Consider the following 22,287-nt stretch of genomic DNA (forward strand, 5'->3'; position numbering starts at 1 on the left):
GCAGGTCAGTCTCCAGGTGTTACTCCTCAGGAATTGTCCACATTGGTTTTTCAGGGCAGGGCCTCTGGTCCTGGAACACATTGATAAGGCTAGGCTGTCTGGCCAGTGAGCCCAAGAATCATCCTGTCTCAGTTTCCCAGCACTGGGATTACAAGCATGATTCACCATGACCATTGTTTTTGGAGTTGTACTCAAGTGCTCAGCTTGACTAAGTTACTACTCAAGTCCTTTTAGGGGGCTTTAAAAACTATTATTATTAGTGTGTGTGATGCATATTTGTAAGGCACAGATGTGGAGTGCATCTGTGGAGTATGTTCTCTCATCCCACTGTTAGATGGCTTCTTGGGACAAACTCGGGTCATTAGACTTATGTGTTGGGCTTCTGCAGCCAGTGTTGAGCTATCTCTTTTTTGGGGGAAAAAAAAAAAAAAAGGTTTGAAGGGACTTGAAACTGTTTAGTTCAGACTGGTCTTGAAAGTGTGGCAGTCCTTCTGCCCCAGCCTCCTGACTTGTGGGGCCTGCCTACTGCCTAGCACTGCTCTCAGAGCAAAGGTAGTTTTGTATCTTGACAAAGACTTTGGATTTTGTTTCCAAGGCCTGGGCATTGGGGAGCATGTTGTACTCTGTTTAATAAGTATGGTCCTGACCCATGTGATACTGGCAGGCTGACTATGAGTCATTAGCTTTCCTTTGGTGTTGCTTTCTCAGGAAGTCTTTTGGAGATAGGTGGTAGAGGCAGGTAGATCTCTGTGAGTTCAAGGCCAATCTGGCCTATAGAGGGAGTTCCAGGACAGCTAGGGCTACACACGGAGAAACCCTGCCACCCCCTCACCCCCCACACAAAAGAAACTGAAAGAACTTGAGTGCTGAGGCATAGCAGAGCCCCATCTTTTGAAAAGACGCTGCTGGAATGCTAGAATGAATGCATTCTTTTTCTTTGAGCCTATAACAGCTTTCCTCATGGGGAAGAGAACAGTGGAACAGGTTAGACTTTCTTGCTGTAGCAAGCTCAAATTGTGTCAGAGAATTTGTGCATTCTTATAGTCCCATTGCCTGTGTGGTTTTGAGACTTTTCTCAGGGTATGTGTCCTCCTGAGGGCTGTGGTGGTGAGAAGAAAGAAGGTAATGTCAGGTGAGAGATCAGGACCCTTGGGTCTCTGTTTACACGGAGGAAAGCTTATGGATTTGTCATTGTTGAGTCCCCAGGTAGGCTGTCTCTGGAAGAAAGAAATGAACACCACAGACAACAGAAAAGGGAGAACACCGACACCAACTTAACCTGTCAGAAAGATGGTACTCATGTAGAAATACACATTTTGGATGAGAGCACGCTCATGAGACAAGCTGATACCTCTGTGAATAGTTGAAATACAGGTAGTGGCAGGAGAACCTGAGACCTCAGGTCCCAGAGGCAGTTGTAATGGAAGATCTGCCAGTGGCAATCTAGGCTTCACCTGGGAGCTGTGGCTCTCTGTCTGGACACTGGCTCAGATGTTTCCTAACCTCCCCACATTAATTTGTAAGTGGGTAGTGTCTGTCTCATAGAAAGTCTGGTGAGGGCCAAGTAAGAAGTCCTCTAGCGAGCCTGCATCATAGTAGTTGTTTTAACCGTGGTGAAGAACAGTGCACACATCTACAGTAGCTCTCCCTCTTCACTCCCATTTCCTGGAGAAGTCCTGGAAACACGTCCTCTACCGTAAGGGCCCCAGCAGTCACTGAAAGGTGGTGTAGTAGAGCCAGCCGAGTGAGGATGCCTGCACCTGTAAGTTACAGTTGGGAAACAGAACCAGCTTGACCCGCCCTTAAACAGTTAACTGAGTACACACTGTGTACCTGCTGTTTACTGTGTGCCTGCTGATAGGATCCGGTTTGGTGGCTGTGGGTGCCGAATCAGATCTAAGGACCAGGCTGTGTGGTGGATGAGAGAACCATCTGCTCCAGGAGTTAGCACAGCTTGAGTTTAAAGGTGTGCCTCAGCTTTTGGTGATCAGGATAGGACTGATAAAAATAGTTGGTGACCTAGAACACTGTGTATCTTTTTAAATGGAGTTAGCCAGCTTCAATCAACGTTAATCATTAAAGCAGGTTCAGAGCTCCATTGCTAATAAGGTTAATGGGGCTTGGCTTTGGCTTTTGGCAAGGGGCAATGTTTGTGGACACCTTGAAGGAATAGATCTTATTAAACAATGCGTAAGTTGGTTTTCCCTGTATTTAAATCCATTGTATAAAAATATAATTAGCAGAGTAACTTAGGCACCACTTACCTTTAAGTGTGACAGCCTTAATTAGAAAATGGTAAGGTTTTGTCTGAATACTCCGTTGGAAATTGTGCTTTTACGCCATCGTGGCTTTGTGTTTTGCCTGCTGTGGTGGTTTCCTAATGCTGCGGTGGCCAGGTTTGGCGGTTTAGAGGCCGCTGGAGCCCAGGCCTTGATTGTCAGGATCTGTCCCGCCCCTACTCTCCCTCCCCCTCCAGTGTTTGTCTCTTCTGGAAAGAGGCGGGGCAGGGGTAGGCAGTGTGGGCGGAGCCCTGTGTGGGCGCAGGCTGTTTGTCTTCCGGCTGAGAATGCCAAGGACTGACTGAAAGGCAGTTCCCAGGCTACTTCCAAACCTCATGTCATCCTTGTGTTTGCTTCCACCAGAGTGTCCTGAACTGTACAAACCTAGGAGCAGAGAGCAAACAGAAGGTCCTAAGGACAGACAGTAAACGGAGGACGCGCTGGCCGCTGGACCCCGCTGCCTCCCCTTTCTCCCTGCTGCCTGTGTCCGGAGGATGAGCCCAGCCTTCAGGACCATGGACGTGGAGCCCCGCACCAAGGGCGTCCTGCTGGAGCCCTTTGTCCACCAGGTTGGGGGCCACTCGTGCGTTCTCCGATTCAACGAGACAACCCTGTGCAAGCCCCTGGTTCCAAGGGAGCACCAGTTCTACGAGACCCTCCCAGCTGAGATGCGCAAGTTCACTCCCCAGTACAAAGGTGAGCCCCCAGCTGCTAGAGGGGTCTCCAGGCTGGTGAGCCGCAAGGGACTGGGCAGTGGAAGGCCCTGGCAGCAGTCCTGGGGTCCCGCCTGCCTGCCCTCCCTCCCTCCCTCCCTCCCTCCCTCCCTCCCATTTAGCCTTTTGTTTCCCTTCTCCTCCTCTTCCTGGCCCTCAGCCCAGCACCTCACACCCTCAGTTTTCAAGCCCTGGTAAGATTGCTCAATTGTTTCGTTTTCTGGATTTGCTTTGAGTTTATTTTTGGTGGAAGTATAGTTGTTGTTTATGTTCAGGTGTCTCTTGCTCAAGGTAACCCATAGTCCCCATGTGGGGACAGTTCTGAAGACTTTAGGAGGATTTTACCCAGAGTTCTTGCTGCCTGCTTTTTGTCCTCCAGGAAACCAGAAGCCCTGGTGATTAGGTAGGCTGGGAGCAGGGTTGAGTCAGATGGAATGCAGGAGTGGGAGGATTGTGCTGATTAGCTCAAGTCCTTTGCTATTACGGAATGTCCCCAGAATTGCTGTGTGAAGGCAACCCTTTGATTCACATGTAGTGACTTTTTTCTCTCTTTTTATACTGATACACTTCAAGGGAACATCAACCACCAGCATGGTGTGGTCTTTCCTGGGGAGGAGGGAGAGCCTTTTGTAAATCAGAAGAGAACTTACTAAGAAATTAATTTTAAATGTGTATTGCCAGGTATTAAAAAAAAAGGCTAAAACAACTTAGATTCTCTTGGGAAAATTCAAACATTGTTCTTTAAAGACAGATGGACTGGGTTACTTCTCTCTACTTGGAAATGCATGTGGTGGGACTGGGGGAGTTGGGGACCCTCACTTGGTCCTTTTCTGTTATTTTTTCCAGGACAAAGCCAAAGTTCCCCTGTTAGCTGGCCACCCCTGCCCCGTTTTTATCCCTTTGGTCCTTCCTTATGCCCACAGGGAAGTGTGGTCCCCTGACCCCCCATCCCGCTCCTCTGCGCCCAGAGCTGGGGGCCACCTCAGAAGTGTCGTCTCTCTCTGAGCACGCATTTCCCTGCAGCAAGCAAGCGGGCGGGCAGCAAGGACTGAGCAGATTGAGTGATCGTGGGGCAGAGAGGCCTAGGAGGTGTTCAGCCAGTCGGCTGTAAGGCGCTCGTCGGCACCGCTGAAATGCTCCCACCTGGCAGCCCCTTCCTCAGAGACTGTCTAATTACACATGGCAGGTCCTAGAGACTCAAAAAGGGAGAGCTGCTTTCAAGGCTACCATGTGTCTGTGTTCCTGCCCCTCATCTGCTGGTGTTCATTTTGTTCTTTTGTGACACAGAACTACAAAAACCAATAAAAGCATAACTGAGAAGGGCAAAGGCTTGGCTCACCCACCCATGTAGGGTGCTAGAGAAGCCTTGGCCAGGGTGTCTGTGCTGTGTGGTTTGTTTGCTGCTTTCCTTTGCTTTGCTTTCCCAGTCTTCCCTTCCCCTTCGGTGCTTCCATCTGAAGGCACACCTGTGTTCCCCTGCATCAGGCTCTGCTTTAAAGCAAGCCTCCAGGCTGTCGGAGTTTCTGTTTAGGGCATAAAAATTCTCATAAGATACATAGAGCAATGTTTTTGTGTCTCTCTGAGGATTAGAAGAGTTACATAAAAATTAATAAACATTTTCAATGATGGAAAAATGTGTCTTGTAATTCTTTGGCCCTTGCCTTCCCTTGTTGAGTGCATTAGAGAGGAAGTCTCTCGGCCATGTTTGCTCCCTAATTGCTTGTCTTGTATGGTGTCACTTTTTTCTAGCTGTTTTGATATTTGTTAGGTTTGCAGATGAGTTTGGGGCCTCTGGCAACATAGAGACTAAGGAACAGGGTAAGAAACAAAACCATGTTACAATCATGTTATCTAGAATGCTTTTTTCTGTGGAAATAAAAGCCCCTTGTGCTCCTCACCCCCTTTCAGGTGTGGTGTCAGTGCGCTTTGAAGAAGATGAAGACAGGAACTTGTGTTTAATAGCATATCCATTAAAGGGGGACCATGGAACTGTGGACATTGTAGACAATTCAGACTGTGAACCAAAAAGTAAGCTGCTAAGATGGACAAGCAAAAAACATCATGTCCTAGAAACAGAAAAGAGTCCCAAGGATTGGGTGCGCCAGCACCGGAAAGAGGAAAAGATAAAGAGGTAGGTAAAAACGGGTGCAAGTGTTGGCTTGGTTAGAGTCTGGTTCTTTGAAGCCAAGAACTCCTAGCGGACCTGCAGGTGACTTGCCACTGGTTCCACATGTCTGCTGTCTCTGATTGGCTCTGGGTTAGATGATGCCATTTTGCATGAACCGCTGAAGGGGCAGCTAAAAAGAGATTGACTCATTCCTTCACCTCAGGCTTTGCTAATGGTGGGTGCTAAAATGATCAGTTAGTCTCTGCAAAAGTGAGGACCCATGTGGGCAGTAAGCCTCACAAGTTGGCAGAACTTATAGAAGTATAAAATAAAAATGTGAAGTATGTGTGTAATGTGGTTAAGTAGATTGACTGATTCCAATACAGTTTCTCTTTCTCCCAGTCTCTGGAATCAGGAGACCCTGTGTACCATAGGCCAAGAGTCATGTTGCCTGGAAAGGGGGAATGAAGACTGCCTGCCTCATAAATTGGGGAGAAAAGGCCATGGTTACATCTTGCTATAGAAAATAGTGGTGGGCTGCTCCCTCTTAAAATTTTTAATCGGGGCTGGAGAGATGGCTCAGAGGTTAAGAGCACTGGCTGTTCTTCCAGAGGTCCTGAGTTCAATTCCCAGCACCCACATGGTGGCTCACAACCATCTGTAATAAGATCTGGCGCCCTCTTCTGTATACATAATAAATAAATAAATCTTTAAAAATTTTTAATCAACTTCTACAAGTAGCTACGTGATAAAATGTACCAATTTAAATATTTAGTGAGTGTGAGTAGACTGTGTGTTGTAATGACATCAAATAAATGTCCATCACTCTAGAAAGCTGCCTCGTTGTTCATATTTAATTTTGATACTACATTATGACTGATTGCGCTCTTACTTCTTTATAGTCATCAGTTAGAAGAGGAGTTTGAGTGGCTAAAGAAACCCGAAGTCTTGTACTACAGTGTAGAAAAAAAGGGAAGCACAAGTTCCCAGCTTAAACACTACAACCCTTGGAGCATGAAATGCCATCAGCAACAGCTACAGAGAATGAAGGAGAATGCAAAGCATCGGAACCAGTACAGTATCCTTTGTTGTAAGGCTTTTCTGCCTTGGAAGGAGGGCCTGACGAGGCAGCTTTGGGGAATTGGTTGGTTTATGATAGCGGGGTCTCTGTAGAGCCCAGCTGGACTAGGAGACTCTTCTGATCACTGGGATTACTGGTGTCTGCCACTGCACCTGCCTGAAGTGTTCTCTTTTGGGGTGGGGTGTGTATGCTCTTGAACACGTACCACAGCATATGTGAGGTCTAATGGACCTTGTTTTGTTTTATATTAGGATGGCCAATTTCCACTATTAGAGTTGTGCCCAGGAAAACCCTGTGTGATAACTGGGTAACTGTCTACTCCCTTACTATTAGAACCTAGTTTCAGAGTTCTGTAAGTAAGAACAACGGGTCTCTACGAGCCTCGTGAAGAAGCTGTCTTGTACCAACCAGATGGGCTTTAGCCTAGGTGGTCAAGAGTGCAGCCCTGTCTTCAGACTCTTGCAGAGTCTCACAGATTTTTCACCTGCACCAGCTGAGGGGAATGATGGGGGACTAATATTTGAATCTGGTCCACCACTCTGCCATACAAAGCTGTGCACAAGGAAAGTACCGGGAGCCTATTTGTCCATTAAACTGTCATTCACTGGCCTCAGATTTTTTGTTTGTTTTTTGCAGTTCTGGGAATCCAACCCAGGGTTGGATTTGGCCAAGGTTAGGGGACACACACAGTGTGTCTAGAGGTCGGAGAACAATTTGCAGGAGTCTGTTCTCTCCCTCATATGGGTCACCCACTGAACCCCCTCACTGCCCACCCCCAGGTCTCTCTCTTAATCCTGTGGATTGAAATTCCTGAGAATTTTTTTAACCTTTAAAAATTGAATTCCTAAGTACTTGTTGCTCAGAATTGGACATTAATGTACTTGAATCAGTGTCCTGTCATAACTATCTGCATATACCCAGTGCCCCACAACTGACATTTTTTAAATTATTTTATTTTTGAGGTTATTATTATATCATGTCCCCCTTCCCTTTCCTACCTCCAAACCCTCCTATATACTCTTCCTTGCTCTCTTTCAAATTCATGGCCTGTTTTTTTCATTAATTGTTACATGCATATATATATACATATATTCTAAATAGAGCCTGCTCAGTCTGTATTTATGTGTAGTTCCGGGCTGACCATTTGGTATTGGACAACCAATCAGTGTGCTCTTCCCTGGGGAAGACTTTCACCCACTCTCAGCTTTCCTCAGTTGCCTGGAGCTCTTTGTGGAACATTGAGGCCTTGTGGGCTTCCCTTGTCTACTTCAACATGTCCAGTGTTGTCCTTGCTGAGCTCACGTTTGACAGTCATGGTGCTGAGACTTCATGGGTGAGACTTCATATTCCTGGGAGACAATCCACGCTGAATCCCTGAGCCTCTGGCTCTTAGGCTCTTTCTGCCCTCATCTGCAGTGTTCCCTGAGACTGAGGGCAGCAGTCGTTTGTGAATGTACCCAGGGACTGGCCTCCACAACTGGGCTGCATTTGACAGGTTGTAGTTCAGAGAGAAGCTTCCTGGATGAGTAAGGCTACAGTTACCAGACTAGGCCCTGGAGACCTGGCAACTGACTGCTTTTTTCTTTTTAGGTACTGGGGGCCTTGTGCAGATTAAACAAACCTCCTTACCACTGAGTTAATTTAGGTCACCTATCCTTGTTTGAACAGTTTTGTTTCCCTGATTTTGATTCTGAAACAAGTCTGAGATACATCATTTCATCTGTTTATATCTTATCATGTATCCATAAAAGTTTCCTTTAGCATGAGGACCAGTTTGATTCCCACCATCTGTGTAATAACAGCTGGACACACCTGTGATCCCAGCAGTGGGAGGGAGAAACAGGAGAATCCCTGGAGCTCATTGACCGCCACTCTAGCTGAGTCGTTACAGTACCCTGTCTCAGACAGCAAACATGTAGAAAGTGATTGAGGAGGACAACAGGGTCAGCTTCTGCTCTCCACACGTGCGTGCAGGAACATGTGCACACATCCACAAAGTATTTTTTTAGATAAAGATATTTTAAAACATTAATACCATTGTACTTCTCAAAAGTAGACAGTAATTCTTGTCTATAAAATCCTATTTCACTTGACGTGGTAGCCCACACCTTTAATCCCAGCACTTGGGAGCCAGAGGCAGGCGGATCTCTGAGTCTACAGAGTGAGTTCCAGGACAGCCAGAACTATACAGAGAAACCCTGTCTACAAAAAAAAAAAAAGAAAGAAAGAAAAAAGAAAATATCTATTTTATCTATTTCATGTTCTTATTTTCGAATTGTCTCAGTAAATGTGTTTTTATTGTTGGTCTGTTTGAGGGAAGGTCCGTATAAAGGTCATGTGTAGCATTGGATTGAAGTGTTTGGGACCTTTAAAATATTATTCCCATTTTTTTTTCCTTGTTTTTATTTGTTTCTTGTCAGAACAAATAAGGATCAGGGCTAGGGAGATGTCTCTGGTTATAGATAGGGCTTATTCTGCAAGTATGAAGACCAGGGTTTGAATCCCAATACCTACAGAAGATCTGAGCATGACAGCTTGGGTCTGTAACCCCATTGATGTAGGACAGAGACAGGAAGACCTCTGGAACTTGCTGGTCAGCTGGTCTAGCCAGATGGTAAACTTCAGGTTCAATGAAGAAACCTGTCTCAAAATAGAAGGTTTGGGAAGTGATAGAGCAAGGTACCAACATCTGGATCTGCACTAACACATGCATGTGCGCATTAGAAAGACCATAGAGTTTCCCATGATCTGGATTTTACTTAGTGCATCCCTTTAGTATCTTATGACCCTCTCCTCTCTTTCCAGTAAGTTGATAATTGGATCTAAAGGCTTGATCAGATGCAGGTTCTGTTCTCCATGGGCTATGAGCAAGAATCCTTGAGAAATGGTATTGTCCATTGGGAAACGTAGTGTTTAGCTTTATTTTTCAGTCATCATTGTTTTAGGGCCACCTTTTTCATTAGATGATTTCCTAATTTTGTTAGTCATTAGCTGGAATTTTACAAAGAATAATCTTGAGGTGCAGTTGGAAAGAGATTAAATGTTTATTTTGCTTTATTTACTAGATGTTTGGAATAATGAATAAGTGGATCCTAATCCTCCAGAGGTGTCCATTATAGTGTGATTTTAGGCGTCATTTTGAATGCATGAGTTAAGCATATTGGATGTATTTTCATCAGCTGAAGAATGTTTTAGGCTTTGTGGTACTGGGGATCAAGCCCAGGACCTTGTGAATTCTAGGCAAGCGCTTTCTCACTGAGTCAGATCTCCACACTCTACAGCTGTTCTCTTGACTGATAACCTAAATGTCCCAAGTTTTAATTGTTGTCTTCCTTTCTGATTTGGAAAAGATAGTCTAGGAGATGACCATGTATATTTCTTGTCCTGGATGTTAACTTAAACCTTTTTGTTTGTTTTGAAATGGTTTCTCTATGTATCCCTGGTTGTCCTAGAACTCCAGAAGTGAATAAAGGACTACATAGTGAATATTTCAGGTTTTGTAGGCCATACAATCTTTTGTCACAACTCTGCCACTGTAGTAATACCCATAGATGATAGTATAAGTGAATTAGTGTAGCTGTGTTCTATTGATGTTTATTGTAACCAAACCTCTTCTGTTAAAGATCTGTTTGTGTATGATTTGTGTACTTGTTGTATGTGAGGGTAAGCATATGCCAGGCACACGTGTGAGGATTAGAGAACGTCCTCAGGTGTCCTCACCTTCTACCTTATTTGAGGTGGTGCTCGTTGGCACTTCTCTGTTTCGTCTCCGGGCTCTTGAGTCCTAGGACTTGAGTTGTTCTGTTATCACCTCGCCTCTCACCTTAGGAGGGTGGGTATAGACATCACAGCCAGATCCGGTTTTCACATGGATTCTGGGACCCAGACATAGCTCATGAGCATTGCATGACGAGCCAGCCTTTTCCCCACGTCACTTATATATGCTGTATATTTTGATATGATTTGATATGTTGATAAAGTATTGTATTAAAAAATATAAAAACTAGCTGGGTAGTGGTGGCATATGCCTTTAATCCCAGCACTTGGGAGAGTTTGAGACCAGCCAGGTCTACAAAGCAAATTCCAGGACAGCCAGGACTGTTACAGAGGGAAACCATGTCTCGGGGAAAAAAAAGAAAAAAGAAAAAGTAAAACCTGAGCTGGGAGGATGGCTCAGTGACTAAAAGCTCACAGACCACTAATTAGTTCCCAGCATCCAGCTCGGGTGGCTCATTACCACTTGTAACTCCCAGCTCCGGGAATCGGAGTCATCCTCTTTCGGTGTGTACTCAATGCACAGTCCAGTACAGGAACACAGAGATGCACAGACTTGGTGTGTGTGTCTCTGGCTGGGGCCCTAGGCCTGTGTTGAGTCTAGACACTGGCTATTATTATTTATGGTAGTTCCATGGCAAGTCAAGGGTACCCCTGAGGTCTCTCCTCAGCTCTTAGCTCCCTCTGTGGGAAAGAGTATAATTAATGAATGGAGGGTCTGTGGGCTTAGGCATCTTTTGTCATGAGCAGACACTTCTTGGGTATTGTCCTTAACTACTCAGAATTTATCTTACTGGAGAACCTAACTTCCCGCTACGAGGTGCCTTGTGTCCTGGACCTCAAGATGGGCACACGCCAGCATGGCGATGATGCTTCGGAGGAGAAAGCAGCCAACCAGATCCGAAAGTGTCAGCAGAGCACATCTGCAGTCATTGGTGTACGTGTGTGTGGCATGCAGGTGAGGAGAGCGTTAACAAGGACTACTAGGGTATCCAGTGGCTGTTACTTCACTGTGGCATAGAACTCTGAAATGCTCTGAAGAGTTCTGAAGAGTTCTCCTTTGGAAATTTAAAACTCCTCCCACTCAGTCTTTCCCACTTTCCTTTAATAAATACATCCGTTCTGATTTATTTAAAGTAACAACAAACCGATTCGGTAGAGATACATCTCAGCTGGTAGAGTGTGCACCTAACACATATGAGGCTGTGAGTTTAGTACCCAGTACCAAAAAACAAAGCAGATTTGAGTGAACTTAAGATACAGCTCAGGGCTGGAGAGATGGCTCAAAGGTTAAGAACACTGCTTATTCTTCCAAAGGTCCTGAGTTCAATTCCCAGCAACCACATGGTGGCTCACAACCATCTGTAATGAGATCTAGTGCCCTCTTCTGGCCTGCAGGGATATGTGCAGACAGAACACTGTATACATAATAAATAAATCTTAAAAAAAAAAAAATAGATACAGCTTAATGGTAGAGTGTTTGTCTTGCATATACAAGGCCCTGGATTTGATCTCCAGCACCAACACACACATACATTTTTTTTTTTTTTTTAATCCAGGTTTGGTCTTAGCTGAGTCTATTGCTTTCTGGTTAAAAAAGAAAGCATGTATGCCTAGTTGAGCCCTCTGAGGCTAGTCCAGCTGGCTGAGTCCATATGTATGTGTCCATATACTAGGCTATAAAGTTAAGCCATCTCTGTTGATCTAGTTGCAGCGTAGGGGCCTTGAATACAGTGACTGAACCTAGGTGACGGGCATATTCTGGGTGGGTGCTGACAAAGACGGGCCCTCCTGTGTGACTGATGCGCTCAGGTACAAGATCTCGTCAGTCATATCACCCTCCCTCACTCAGTGTCGAGGTCCTGAAAGGCCATTTGACGTTGACTTGCTGACCTCTCCACAGGTGTACCAGGCAGGCACTGGGCAGCTCATGTTCATGAACAAGTACCATGGGCGGAAGCTTTCGGTGCAGGGCTTCAAGGAGGCACTTTTCCAGTTCTTCCACAATGGCCGCTCCCTTCGCCGTGAGCTCCTGGGCCCTGTTCTCAAGAAGCTAACCGAGCTCAAGGCTGTGCTGGAGCGACAGGAGTCTTACCGCTTCTACTCAAGTTCCCTGCTGGTCATTTACGATGGTAAAGAGTGGCCAGAAGTGACCCTGGACTCGGATGCGGAGGACTTGGAAGACCTTTCTGAAGAGTCAGCTGATGAGTCTGCTGCTGGGGCCTATGCCTACAAACCCATTGGTGCCAGCTCAGTTGATGTGCGCATGATCGACTTTGCACACACCACCTGCAGGCTGTATGGCGAGGACAGTGTGGTCCATGAGGGCCAGGATGCTGGCTATATCTTTGGGCTCCAGAGCCTGATAGACATTGTCACAGAGATAAGTGAGGAGAGTGGGGAGTGAGCTTGCTAGCTATTCTAGTACCTGAGAGACTCTCTGTGTCCCCCCCTACAGCTGTGCTGTCGGGGAGGAGGCCAGTATGGCCAGGTGGTGGCCTCTGCAGCCTGGAGCTGATAGACGGTGGCCTCTGTCCCCCAGCCTGAGCCAGCCCCAGCCGTGCTCAGAGTCTTTTATTTATTTTAACTATTTCTTCAACATTCCACATTTGATGATGCAGATACCTCTTTCTTCCCTGAGTGTAAATGTTCTAATACAGATCTTTTTGTTTATTGTATACAGTGATGCTGTCATTCTTTTTAAGCATGCATACTCCCTCCCCATCTGCAGAAGCCTCCATGCACCCACTTTGTAGATTGCATTGAAGCTTCACAATGGCTTGGCTTTGTCCGGAGTGTCCCAGTTTAGCACCTTGCAATCACCAAAACCAGATATACTTACTTAGCCAGGTCACTGGTTTATGCTGGCTGGGTCTCTACCAGCCTTATACTAAAGTACAATTGGCATAGGTTTTGCCACAGCCCCACACAGCTTAAGAAGTTGGACAGCAGGCGCTTCAATACTTGGGTCCTTGATTTCTGTGTTGGCAGCAAGTAATTAATTGGCTGGACATAGTAATCTCAGATACCCTGGACCCCATGCTGGAGTCTCAAGTAACCACTGGTGTCTGGTCTGTTGGTAGCCATGAGCCCAGGTGGAGGACATGTAGTTTTAGACAGGGTGGTTTGGGCTTCAACACCTGCCACTGCCCCTCCTCAGCAGCCCGAACTCATTCCAGTCCTCACAAAGACTTGCCAGCACTGCCCCGAAGAGTTACTACTGCTAATGTGCCTGGAGAGCTTCTGGGAGGGGGAGGGGAAGGGGGTCAAAAATTGGCAGAAACAGGTTTGGTATGGAGAAGCCAGGATCTGGATGTCAAGTGCTTATCTCAGCTAAACCTTGTGACAAGCTCTCAAGTCCCACTGGGCCTACCTCTCCTATGTCTAAAAGCAAATTAGTGAAGGCTAGGTGTGGCAGAGGCAGTAGGATTGCTGTTAGTTTCAGGCTGCCTAGTGAGACCCTGTCTAAAACACAAAATAACAAAAAAGGCCTGGTGTAGTGGTACATACCCTTAGTCCCAGTACTTGGGAGGCAAAGGCAGATGGATCACCGTGAATTCGAGGCCAACCTGATCTACATAGTTCCAGAAATAAAATTAAAACAAAAAGCTTTAAGTTTGATGGTGTATACATCTGGTGCCTGCTAGAGTCAGGCTTTCGCTGGAGACCCTTGATGCCCTCTTCACCTGGGACTCGGGCATGGCGAGGATTTAAAAGACTGAGAAGTCTGGGATGAAGATCAAGGATAATTTTTCTTTTTTTCTTTGAAACAAGGTCTTACTACGAAGCCCAGGCGGATCTTGAACTTAACCTTTCTCCAGCCTCTGCCTCCTGCATGTTCTCCAAACCCCATGTATTCACTCCCTCCCCTGTTACCCTTCTGCTCCTCACCCCTCCTTTTTCCAGAAGGGCCGTTTGTGAGGTTGAGGTAGGACAGGGTTACATAACATACTGCCTTAAAAAAAAAAACAAAAAAACGACACACACACACAGAGAGAGAGAGAGAGAGAGAGAGAGAGAGAGAGAGAGAGAGAGAGAGAGAGAGAGAGAGAGAGAACCTGTTAACCTCAAGGTCACATTTGAGACCTTTGTGACAACCAGTGTTTGATAGGAGGTGGAGCGCGGTCCAGAAGGGAGTGCAAAGACTCAGCATCGGAAGGAAGGAAGGAAGGAAGCCTGTGACTGAAGGAGTGCGGGTGTGGTGGGAAGCAAAGATGCATTTCGGACAGTACACACTTGTCCACCACCTCAGTGACAGAGAAGAAACTTGGTGCTAAGGCACTATGAGGCCTAGACTCGCTGAGAAGACCTCTTCCCGCGAAGGACTTCCAAATGTCCTGATCAGTGTTCTTCAAAGCAGAGCGCCACATCCCCATCTCCGGGGACACACCGGCTGCAAGCCCTGTGCGCCTTCCTCAGGAGGTGGGAAGAAGAGCAGTGCTCTCACCGGAGAAGGGGAAGGGGGAGGAAGGCCCGCAAGAGCGAGCTAGGACCCGCAAGGACCAGTCTGAGGTCTCAGGGGCTGAGACTCTGGAGCACCACCCCGCCCTGCCGAACCTCTCAGGGCCGCGAGGGGGCGCTGCGCGCCAGTGCTGGAGCCGACTCGTCCCGGGGCGGGGCGCCGGCAGTCGCGCATGCGCACGCGTGGCGTGTCACGGGGCGGGGCGGGGCGAGCGCAGCGCGGCGCGGCTCTTCGGGCCTGGCTTCCCGGCATCACAACCTCCGTCTCGTACCCAGTACCGGCGCGGCCCGGCCAGGCCCCATGTACCGTGCGCTGTATGCGTTCCGCTCGGCGGAGCCCAACGCCATGGCGTTCGCTGCGGGCGAGACCTTCCTGGTGTTGGAGCGCAGCAGCACGCACTGGTGGTTAGCTGCACGGGCGCGCAGTGGCGAGACGGGGTACGTGCCGCCTGCCTACCTGCATCGTCTGCAGGTGAGTGTGCCCCTCCCTGCCAGGCCTCTCGACCGAACCCCTTCGCCCGTACGCAGAACCGATCCAGGAAGCTCAGCTAGCTTCTTCAGGACTTCGACCAGACAGGGAGTGTGAGAATCTGACCTTAAGCCCCAAGAGCCATAAGGACTGAGACCCCAGGGGCCATCAGTACCCATCAAAGACTAGGCCTATGACATCTAAAAGCTTAATTCTGGGACTGGCACTCCAGGCTCCCCTGTGTCCAGAATCAGAGCCTTCATATAAATAGAATTCCTTAGCTGGACCCAGAGACTCCAGTCTATTACCCAAGTCCCTAAGCTCCCAAGTCCTTATTATCCCCCTTTACTAAGTCCCTAGGGTTCCACACTCGCCCCCTCCCCACACCATTTGGAGCCACCATCTTTACCATAAAGACCACCATGCCCTCCACTGACACTGTGCCATCTCCTACACCACCTGTTCCCCCAGCCACCCTCCAGGTTCTCAGCCCTAACCCCTACCCACACACGTGGACCCCCAAGTCATAGGCCCCCAGTCCCTGTAATCTCTGTAGTCTGAACTCAGTCACCCTTCAATCTCTACCCAAGGACTACTCCCCCAACCCTTTCTGAACCAATGCCCCTGGCCCCTGCTGACAATGCTCCATTCTTTCCTCTGAAATCTGGGGAGCTCCATCCTGGAATGGGAGCTGTGAGGAAGGGAGCCTCCTCCATGGCTTCCCCTGTTCTGAAGATGGCCTGGTTTCCTTCCAGCGGAGGCTGCGGCTCCAGTTCCTGTTTCCTCGGGAGTGGTCCTGCTGCGGTTCTCCAGTTAATCTGTCCTCACTGTAGGAAGAAGGAGGGCCCAAAGCAGCCTGGCTCGTGCCAGACTCCTGCCCTGCCCTGGTCCCTAGCTATGGAAACATCCTGTCCAGGCCCAGGTTAAGGACAGAAATAATGTGCTAAAGTTGGAAATGTTGTCTGGTCTTACCAAAGGGGAGGTTCTAGGGGCTTCCTCACAGACCCTTAGTCTCCTCTTATCTAGAGGTGAGAGACACAAGGTCAGTTGGATCTAAAATGTGTCACACCCAGCTCAGCCTTTTGAGCACTGGGGTCTTATTGGAGACTTCTAGGGAAGTCTTCCCTCTTCCTCAGAGCCTGTGGATCCCCTGCTTCAGCCAGGCCAGTGAGCTGGGAATTTGGGAAGGAATGGTCTCTGCTCACCTCTGTCTCATTTTTACCCTACCTGGCATTTACCTTTCTTAGCCTTTCCCACTCTGCTGTGGAGCTGAGTCTTCCTGCTCTGTCTCTCACTGCCTGTCGTCTGGGGCCTTCTCTCTCCACATCTGTCATATTATCTGTGCATACATGCATTTTACTCTTTCTGTCCCCCACCACCACCACTGTAACCCTTATGCCATATGAAGGACTCTGCTGAACCCTGTATCCATCTGACCCCATCAGAGAAGCTTCATAAACTCATTCTGGAACTAAGCATGATGGCTTACGCCCACAGTCTCAGCATTTGGAAGGATTACCGTGAGTTCCAGTCCAGCTTCAGCCACACCGATGCTCATCTCAAAAAAAACCCAGCCACCCAGCCCACCAAAACAACAGAACTCCACTCTGGAGTGCATTCACTTCTGCTCTGGGGTTCCTGTGGAGCCTGGTGGGCCATGTGTCCTGGGCAGTTCCACAGCTGTAACACACATCTCCCTCCAGGCCAGACAGTCGAGTAGAGTGAACTTCTGGGTTACAGAGAATGACAGCATGGGCCAGGAACCAGGCCTGTCTTTCAAGTCCCTTATTTACCACAAGCACACAGTGGCTTCCCAGAGGTGTTCTGAAAAGCTGATGGAACAGCTTGGGAGCATGAAAGGGAAGGTCATTTTGACCCATTCTTACCTCCCAGCTGTGGGGAAGAAGCTGTTTTGGAGTGTGACCTTGGTTTTGTGAAGGATCAGTAGCATCCAGAGTGACTGATTAAGGATTCTAGACACTGGAGTCTTCCTTTTGGCATTTCACTCTGGGCTCCAAGCCAAGCCCAAGGGTAGGCTAGGTGTACATGTCTGGTCCCAATCTGGGACTTTGTGCTTTCGCTCCAGACCTATAGTTTTCAGAAATGCCTTTGCCAAGTGTCTGTATGAGCTACAATCCTACAGGGTCCCTAAATGTAAAGAACCGTCACAGAGACCACCCTGTGCCCCACTTCCTGAGTGATGCTGCTTGAGTACTTCATTCCAGATTCCATTTTGGCTCTCTGCCAGTATCCAGAATTCTAGGCTTCAACTGTAGTGGTTCCTCTACCTAGTTCCAGCCTGGGCTGGGTCTGGGCTGATCGACCCCACTTGGCCCCCAGGTTTAACTGCCCACCTACCTTTAGGGCATGGAGCAAGATGTCCTCCAAGCAATTGACCGGGCCATTGAGGCTGTGCACAACGCAGCCATGCGGGACGGTGGCAAGTACAGTCTGGAGCAGCGTGGAGTCCTGCAGTGAGTGTCTGGGAGGTGCAGGTACCACTTCCCTCCAGCGTGGCAGTGGATGGGCTCCTTTATAGGGCCAGAGATATTGTGTGGGCAGTACTAGGGTTGGTATGAGGTACCACAGAGTGGAATAGAAAGATGGAAGTATGAGGGGCTGTACTGTGGGCCCAGCATCCCACAGATACCAAAAGAGGACTTCGGGAGTAGGGAGGAGCCTCTCAGCCATGCTATGTCTGTGTCTCTGTCAGGAAGCTCATCCATCACCGGAAAGAAACATTGTCTCGCAGGGGTCCGTCGGCCTCTAGTGCGTCAGTTATGACCCAAAGCGGCCACGTCCACCTATTGGTTAGTTGAGATGCGCGCGTGCCAGGAGTTGGACAGAAAGCTAGATTGAACCAGAACGAGGGAGAACTGAGCTTCTGTCAGGCTCTTCAAGGGGTTAAAGGATGCAGTTGTCGCAGACGAGGGGCGGGGATCTGAGGAAGCTGGGCTCACAGCTGTGGTGCAACCCTGGATTCCACGTGGCACCTCAGAACAGTGGAAAGAACCATAGCCTGGAGAGATGTGGTGTCTAGTGCAGGAGCCCCGAGTCTGGGAGACGCTAGTGACTGTCGAGGCAGAGAAGAGTTGGCTTTCTTCCTGCCTCGGGAGGGTTATTTCCAGATCCTGCTCTGTAGGGGCAAACAAGGAGACATTTGCAACGTTTCATAAGTTAAACTTGTTAATAGTTAACGCTACTGTTTGAACACGCTATTGCCAGTTGCCCTGGCCGGTGTCTGGTCATTATCGTCCCTGTCCCAGGATTCTACATGGTAACGCTGCCCACCAGTGACCACCATTTGGATGCTGCTGTATCTAGGCAGCCCAATGGGGTGTGTCGAACAGGGTTTGAACGGCAGCGCAGCCTGCCCAGTTCTGAGCATCTTGGGACGGATGGAGTCCTCTACCAGGTATGGAGTGAGGGTATCTTTTTAGAACGAGGTGTATGGGACTAGGGCTTTATCCGGAGACTCAAGGGGTCTGCTTGGGTCCCAGGGGGAGCTAGCAGCCAGTCCTTCCCCTGATCCAGCTTCTGTTCTCTCAGGTCCCACCACAGCCTCGCCGGGCAGCACCTGCCACCCCACCCCCACCAGTTAAGCGCCGAGATCGTGAGGCCCTGGTGATCTCAGGGAGCGGTGAGAGGGCCAGGCTGGGGTAACTGGGACGAGGGCCTGCTGTGCTTGGAGTGGTTGCTCTGCTCATGTTAGACAAACAGGAGTCCTGAACTTGGGGAGAATCTGAGTCCCCTTGTTCGGGCAGTTGGGGGCTCTAGGCTTGGTGAGGAGATAGGGCCTAGCAGGGTGGGTCCTGTACTCGGGTCGGGGTCTCTGAGCAAGGAAGCATGGGGTCCCCCAGTGGGTTGTCCCCGCATAGCATTTACTTTCTACCCACAGGGGGCCGCACCTCAGTACCCTCCGGGGGTAGTTCTGTGTCCAGTGGCTCATCCGTCAGCAGCACCTCCATGGACACACTCTATACTGCTTCCAGCCCCTCAGAGCTAGGTCCCAGCTGCTCACCCACACCCCCACCTGTACCTCGCCGAGGTGCCCACACCACTGTGTCCCAGGCCCAGCCCTCTCCCTCCAAGGCACCGTCCCCTGAGCCTCCTGTAGAGGAGGTGGCAGCTGATACAAACTCAGCCCCTGACGACCCTGAAGCGCTGGATGCACTGAGCCTGGAGACCACAGAGGAGAAGCCAGCTGCTGAGACAGTTGTGCCAAGGACCATTGGGGCAGAGCTGATGGAGCTCGTGCGGAGAAACACCGGCCTGAGCCATGAATTATGTCGTGTGGCCATTGGTGTGGTGGTGGGTCACATACAGGCCTCCGTACCAGCCAGCTCATCTGTCATGGAGCAGGTCCTCCTCTCTCTGGTAGAGGGCAAGGTGAGGGTGGGCAGCATGGCCAAGGAGCCTTCCACCCTCAGCCCACCTGCTAGTCCCACCCCGCTCCTGCCTCACACCTCTGTTCAGGCTGTCTGTGGCAGGTATCTGTTCAACACCAAGCCTGGTTCTTGGCTTTCTTTGCACTGGGTTGTCGTTTGAGTTGACCCATGACAGAGAAAGGGAGGAAGAACATTCTAGACAGAGGCTCAGCCTGGACAAGGACCCAGGGGCAGGACAGAGCATGGCTCACAGGAAGGAGGAATTGGAAGACGGTGGCTGGCATGGCTGGATCACAGTCTGGGAGCGAGTGGTGTGGGAGCAGGTGGGCCTGAGGCAGGTGGTAAGACCAGGGTGAGTGGGCACAGGGCAAGCTCCCCGCCACCTGGAGGGGTTGCCCACCATCTGCTGGGGCTCCTTCTGTCTTTGGATTCTGAGTTCAGGGAAAGAAGTGACACAGGACATAGGTGTGAGCAGTCTCTTGCCAGCTTTGGAAGTGTACAGAAAGGGTGCTTGGTGAGCTAGGTGCTCACTTGGACGGTAGTGAGCGAGATGTGGTCATTTCAAGATAGCTATGGCTCCTTGTCAAAATTAGAATACTGGTGTTGGGTGTGGTGGCGCACGCCTTTAATCCCCCCACTCAAGAGGCAGAGACAGGTGGATCTCTTGAGTTTGATGCCAGCTTGGTCTACAGAGTGAGTTCCAGGACAGGACAGGCAGGGCTACACAAAGAAACCCCGTCTTGGAGGTCACTGGTCAGGACAAGGAATTGGGGTGGTGAGTGCTGACTACATGATGGGGTTTGGGTGAGCCAAAGGTATCCCTTAGGCTCCACCTGTGGATTTGGTTGGAGTGGGTAGAGGGCAGTAGGCAGTGGTATGTATGCCTGGACATAGTAGGCCTGGCGTCCCGTGTGGAACAGGAATGAGGATTCTGAGTCACATTTGGGGAGGGACAGAGGCAGTGCCTGCCTCATGGGAGCTACTCATCCAGGTCTAGGGTGACAGTCAGGATGTTAGAGATATCCACAGCTGTGATTTAAGCAGGATCCTGTACCAGGAGGTCGAGACTGGAGTTGACCTGCCCAGTGTAGATTTTGTGGGACCTCAGCTCAGAGATAGCCTTAGGGGCCCAGGCCTTGGAGGCTTCCTGGAGCTGGTGATGTGCACTGAGCCACGCTTTGCCCTGTTCCCCCAGGACCTGAGCACAGCCCTACCTTCAGGACAGGTCTGCCATGACCAGCAGAGACTCGAGGTGATCTTTGCGGACCTAGCTCGAAGAAAGGATGACGCCCAGCAGCGCAGCTGGGCACTGTATGAGGACGAGGACGTCATCCGCTGCTATTTGGAAGAATTGTTGCATATCCTGGTATGGGGTAGGGACGTTTGGGGGCCTCCCAGCATGGGAACAGGGACTTCTACCCTGTGCCATCCATCTTTAATGTTCAGGTCTCTTCTGCCCACACATGCTCATCTCACACCGAGTGACTCTTTCTCTTCTCTACAGACTGATGCAGACCCTGAAGTTTGCAAGAAAATGTGCAAAAGGAATGAGTTTGAGTCTGTCCTGGCCTTGGTGGCCTATTACCAAATGGTGCGTATGAGACCAGGGAGTGGGCACAGAGGAATGTGGGCAGGAGTCAGGGTACTGAGCACACAGGTTCTTCCTCTAGGAACACCGAGCATCACTGCGGCTGCTGCTCCTCAAATGCTTCGGTGCCATGTGCAGCCTAGATGCCGCGATCATCTCCACTCTTGTATCGTCCGTGCTGCCTGTGGAATTGGCACGAGACATGCAGACCGACACACAGGGTGAGGTGGAGTGGGGGCCGCTCCCTGCCACTTGGAGAGTGTTCCCACCATCTTCTGGGGATGCCTGGCACTCTGGGAATTGCTGACTGCCTACCTTACCCTCCTAGACCACCAGAAGCTCTGTTACTCCGCTCTCATCCTGGCCATGGTCTTCTCCATGGGAGAGGCAGTGCCCTATGCACACTATGGTAAGTTTGCAGATTGCTGATGAGTTGAAGACAGGCCCCAGAGGTAGGACCCATGTAGGGGCCAAGGGCCTAGAGACCTACTGACTACAGCCTGACAAGGAGAGGGTGTTCCCAAGGCTCACAGAAAGCCAAGGAGGCTGGATAGTGTGGCGAGGAAGAGTTGGGTCTGTAGATTCTTTATGTTCCTCTTTCAGAACACCTGGGCACACCCTTTGCCCAGTTTCTGCTAAGCATCGTTGAGGACGGCCTTCCATTGGACACCACAGAGCAGCTGCCAGACCTCTGCATGAACCTGCTTCTGGCTCTCAACCTGCACCTGACAGGTGGGGTGAGCCCGTCTGGAGGGTGGCTGACCCAAGGAGGGCTTTGTGGGCTCTGCACTACACACTTACCTGTGTTCATCCATGTCTTTCCTCAGCTCCTGACCAGAACGTCATCATGGCTGCCTTGAGCAAACACACCAATGTTAAGATCTTCTCTGAGAAGCTGCTTTTGCTCCTGAACAGAGGAGGTGAGAGCCTAGAAGCCTGCATGGGTGTCACTTGGAGGCCCTGTGACTCCATCACCTCCCCTGCTTTAACTTCTCTAATCCTCCGGGATGACTCTGGGACCCCGATGAGGACCCCCTTGACTCCTGTGACCTTGCCTTCTAGATGACCCTGTGCGCATCTTCAAACATGAGCCACAGCCACCACACTCTGTCCTCAAGTTCCTGCAGGATGTGTTCAGCAGCCCTGCCACAGCTTCCATTTTCTACCACACAGACATGATGGCACTGATTGACATCACTGTGCGGCAGATTGCGGACCTGTCACCTGGAGACAAGGTGCCTGGAGGTTGCTGCAGTGGGGACGGGAGCTGAGTGACATCGTAACCAAAGTGGGGTGACTGTGACATTAGTGGAGGTGAGGGAGGGGCAGGGCTGCTGCCACCAGGGCCAGGTAAGTATGGAAGGAAGGCCACTCCGAAGCAGGACAGCTGTGTCAGAACCCACGGCAGCCTTCTGTGTGGCAGTCTG

The 22,287-nt window shown here is 49.7% G+C and overlaps 2 protein-coding genes across 3 annotated transcripts in view; both read left to right on the forward strand.

The window, feature by feature from the left end:
• The window catches only part of Ip6k2 (inositol hexakisphosphate kinase 2), a 29,866-nt gene extending 17,234 nt beyond the window's left edge, over nt 1-12,632 (forward strand). Inside the window, exons 2-6 of one of the 2 annotated variants that reach the window (XM_036193319.1) lie at nt 2,643-2,975; nt 4,901-5,123; nt 6,002-6,177; nt 10,737-10,912; nt 11,858-12,632. In XM_036193319.1, coding sequence (XP_036049212.1) covers nt 2,774-2,975; nt 4,901-5,123; nt 6,002-6,177; nt 10,737-10,912; nt 11,858-12,361 — 1,281 coding nt within the window. In that variant the 5' untranslated portion in view covers nt 2,643-2,773 and the 3' untranslated portion in view covers nt 12,362-12,632. Of the gene's footprint in view, nt 1-2,642; nt 2,976-3,838; nt 3,993-4,900; nt 5,124-6,001; nt 6,178-10,736; nt 10,913-11,857 lie in introns of those variants that run through there. The other variant, XM_036193320.1, reaches the window with a different exon arrangement.
• A 1,971-nt stretch (nt 12,633-14,603) lies between these two features.
• Nucleotides 14,604-22,183, forward strand: Nckipsd (NCK interacting protein with SH3 domain). The gene is made up of 13 exons (XM_036191935.1): nt 14,604-14,887; nt 17,249-17,358; nt 17,598-17,675; nt 18,173-18,299; nt 18,434-18,524; nt 18,783-19,273; nt 20,468-20,638; nt 20,777-20,863; nt 20,943-21,081; nt 21,189-21,269; nt 21,464-21,592; nt 21,688-21,780; nt 21,923-22,183. The coding sequence occupies exons 1-13, from the start codon at nt 14,717-14,719 to the stop codon at nt 22,129-22,131; spliced, it is 1,977 nt and encodes a 658-aa protein (XP_036047828.1). The 5' UTR covers nt 14,604-14,716; the 3' UTR covers nt 22,132-22,183.
• The last annotated feature ends 104 nt before the right edge of the window (nt 22,184-22,287 follow it).

The sequence above is a fragment of the Onychomys torridus genome, chromosome 7 (assembly GCF_903995425.1).
Source record: "Onychomys torridus chromosome 7, mOncTor1.1, whole genome shotgun sequence".
Classification (NCBI taxonomy): domain Eukaryota; kingdom Metazoa; phylum Chordata; class Mammalia; order Rodentia; family Cricetidae; genus Onychomys; species Onychomys torridus.

Bases quoted from the DNA above. Each gene is read 5' to 3' on its own strand.
- Nckipsd (XM_036191935.1), top strand. From the start codon at position 14,717: ATGTACCGTGCGCTGTATGCGTTCCGCTCGGCGGAGCCCAACGCCATG. The intron at 14,888-17,248 runs GTGAGTGTGCCC...ACCTACCTTTAG, and splicing joins CCTACCTGCATCGTCTGCAG to GGCATGGAGCAAGATGTCCT. The intron at 21,082-21,188 runs GTGAGGTGGAGT...TTACCCTCCTAG, and splicing joins CATGCAGACCGACACACAGG to ACCACCAGAAGCTCTGTTAC.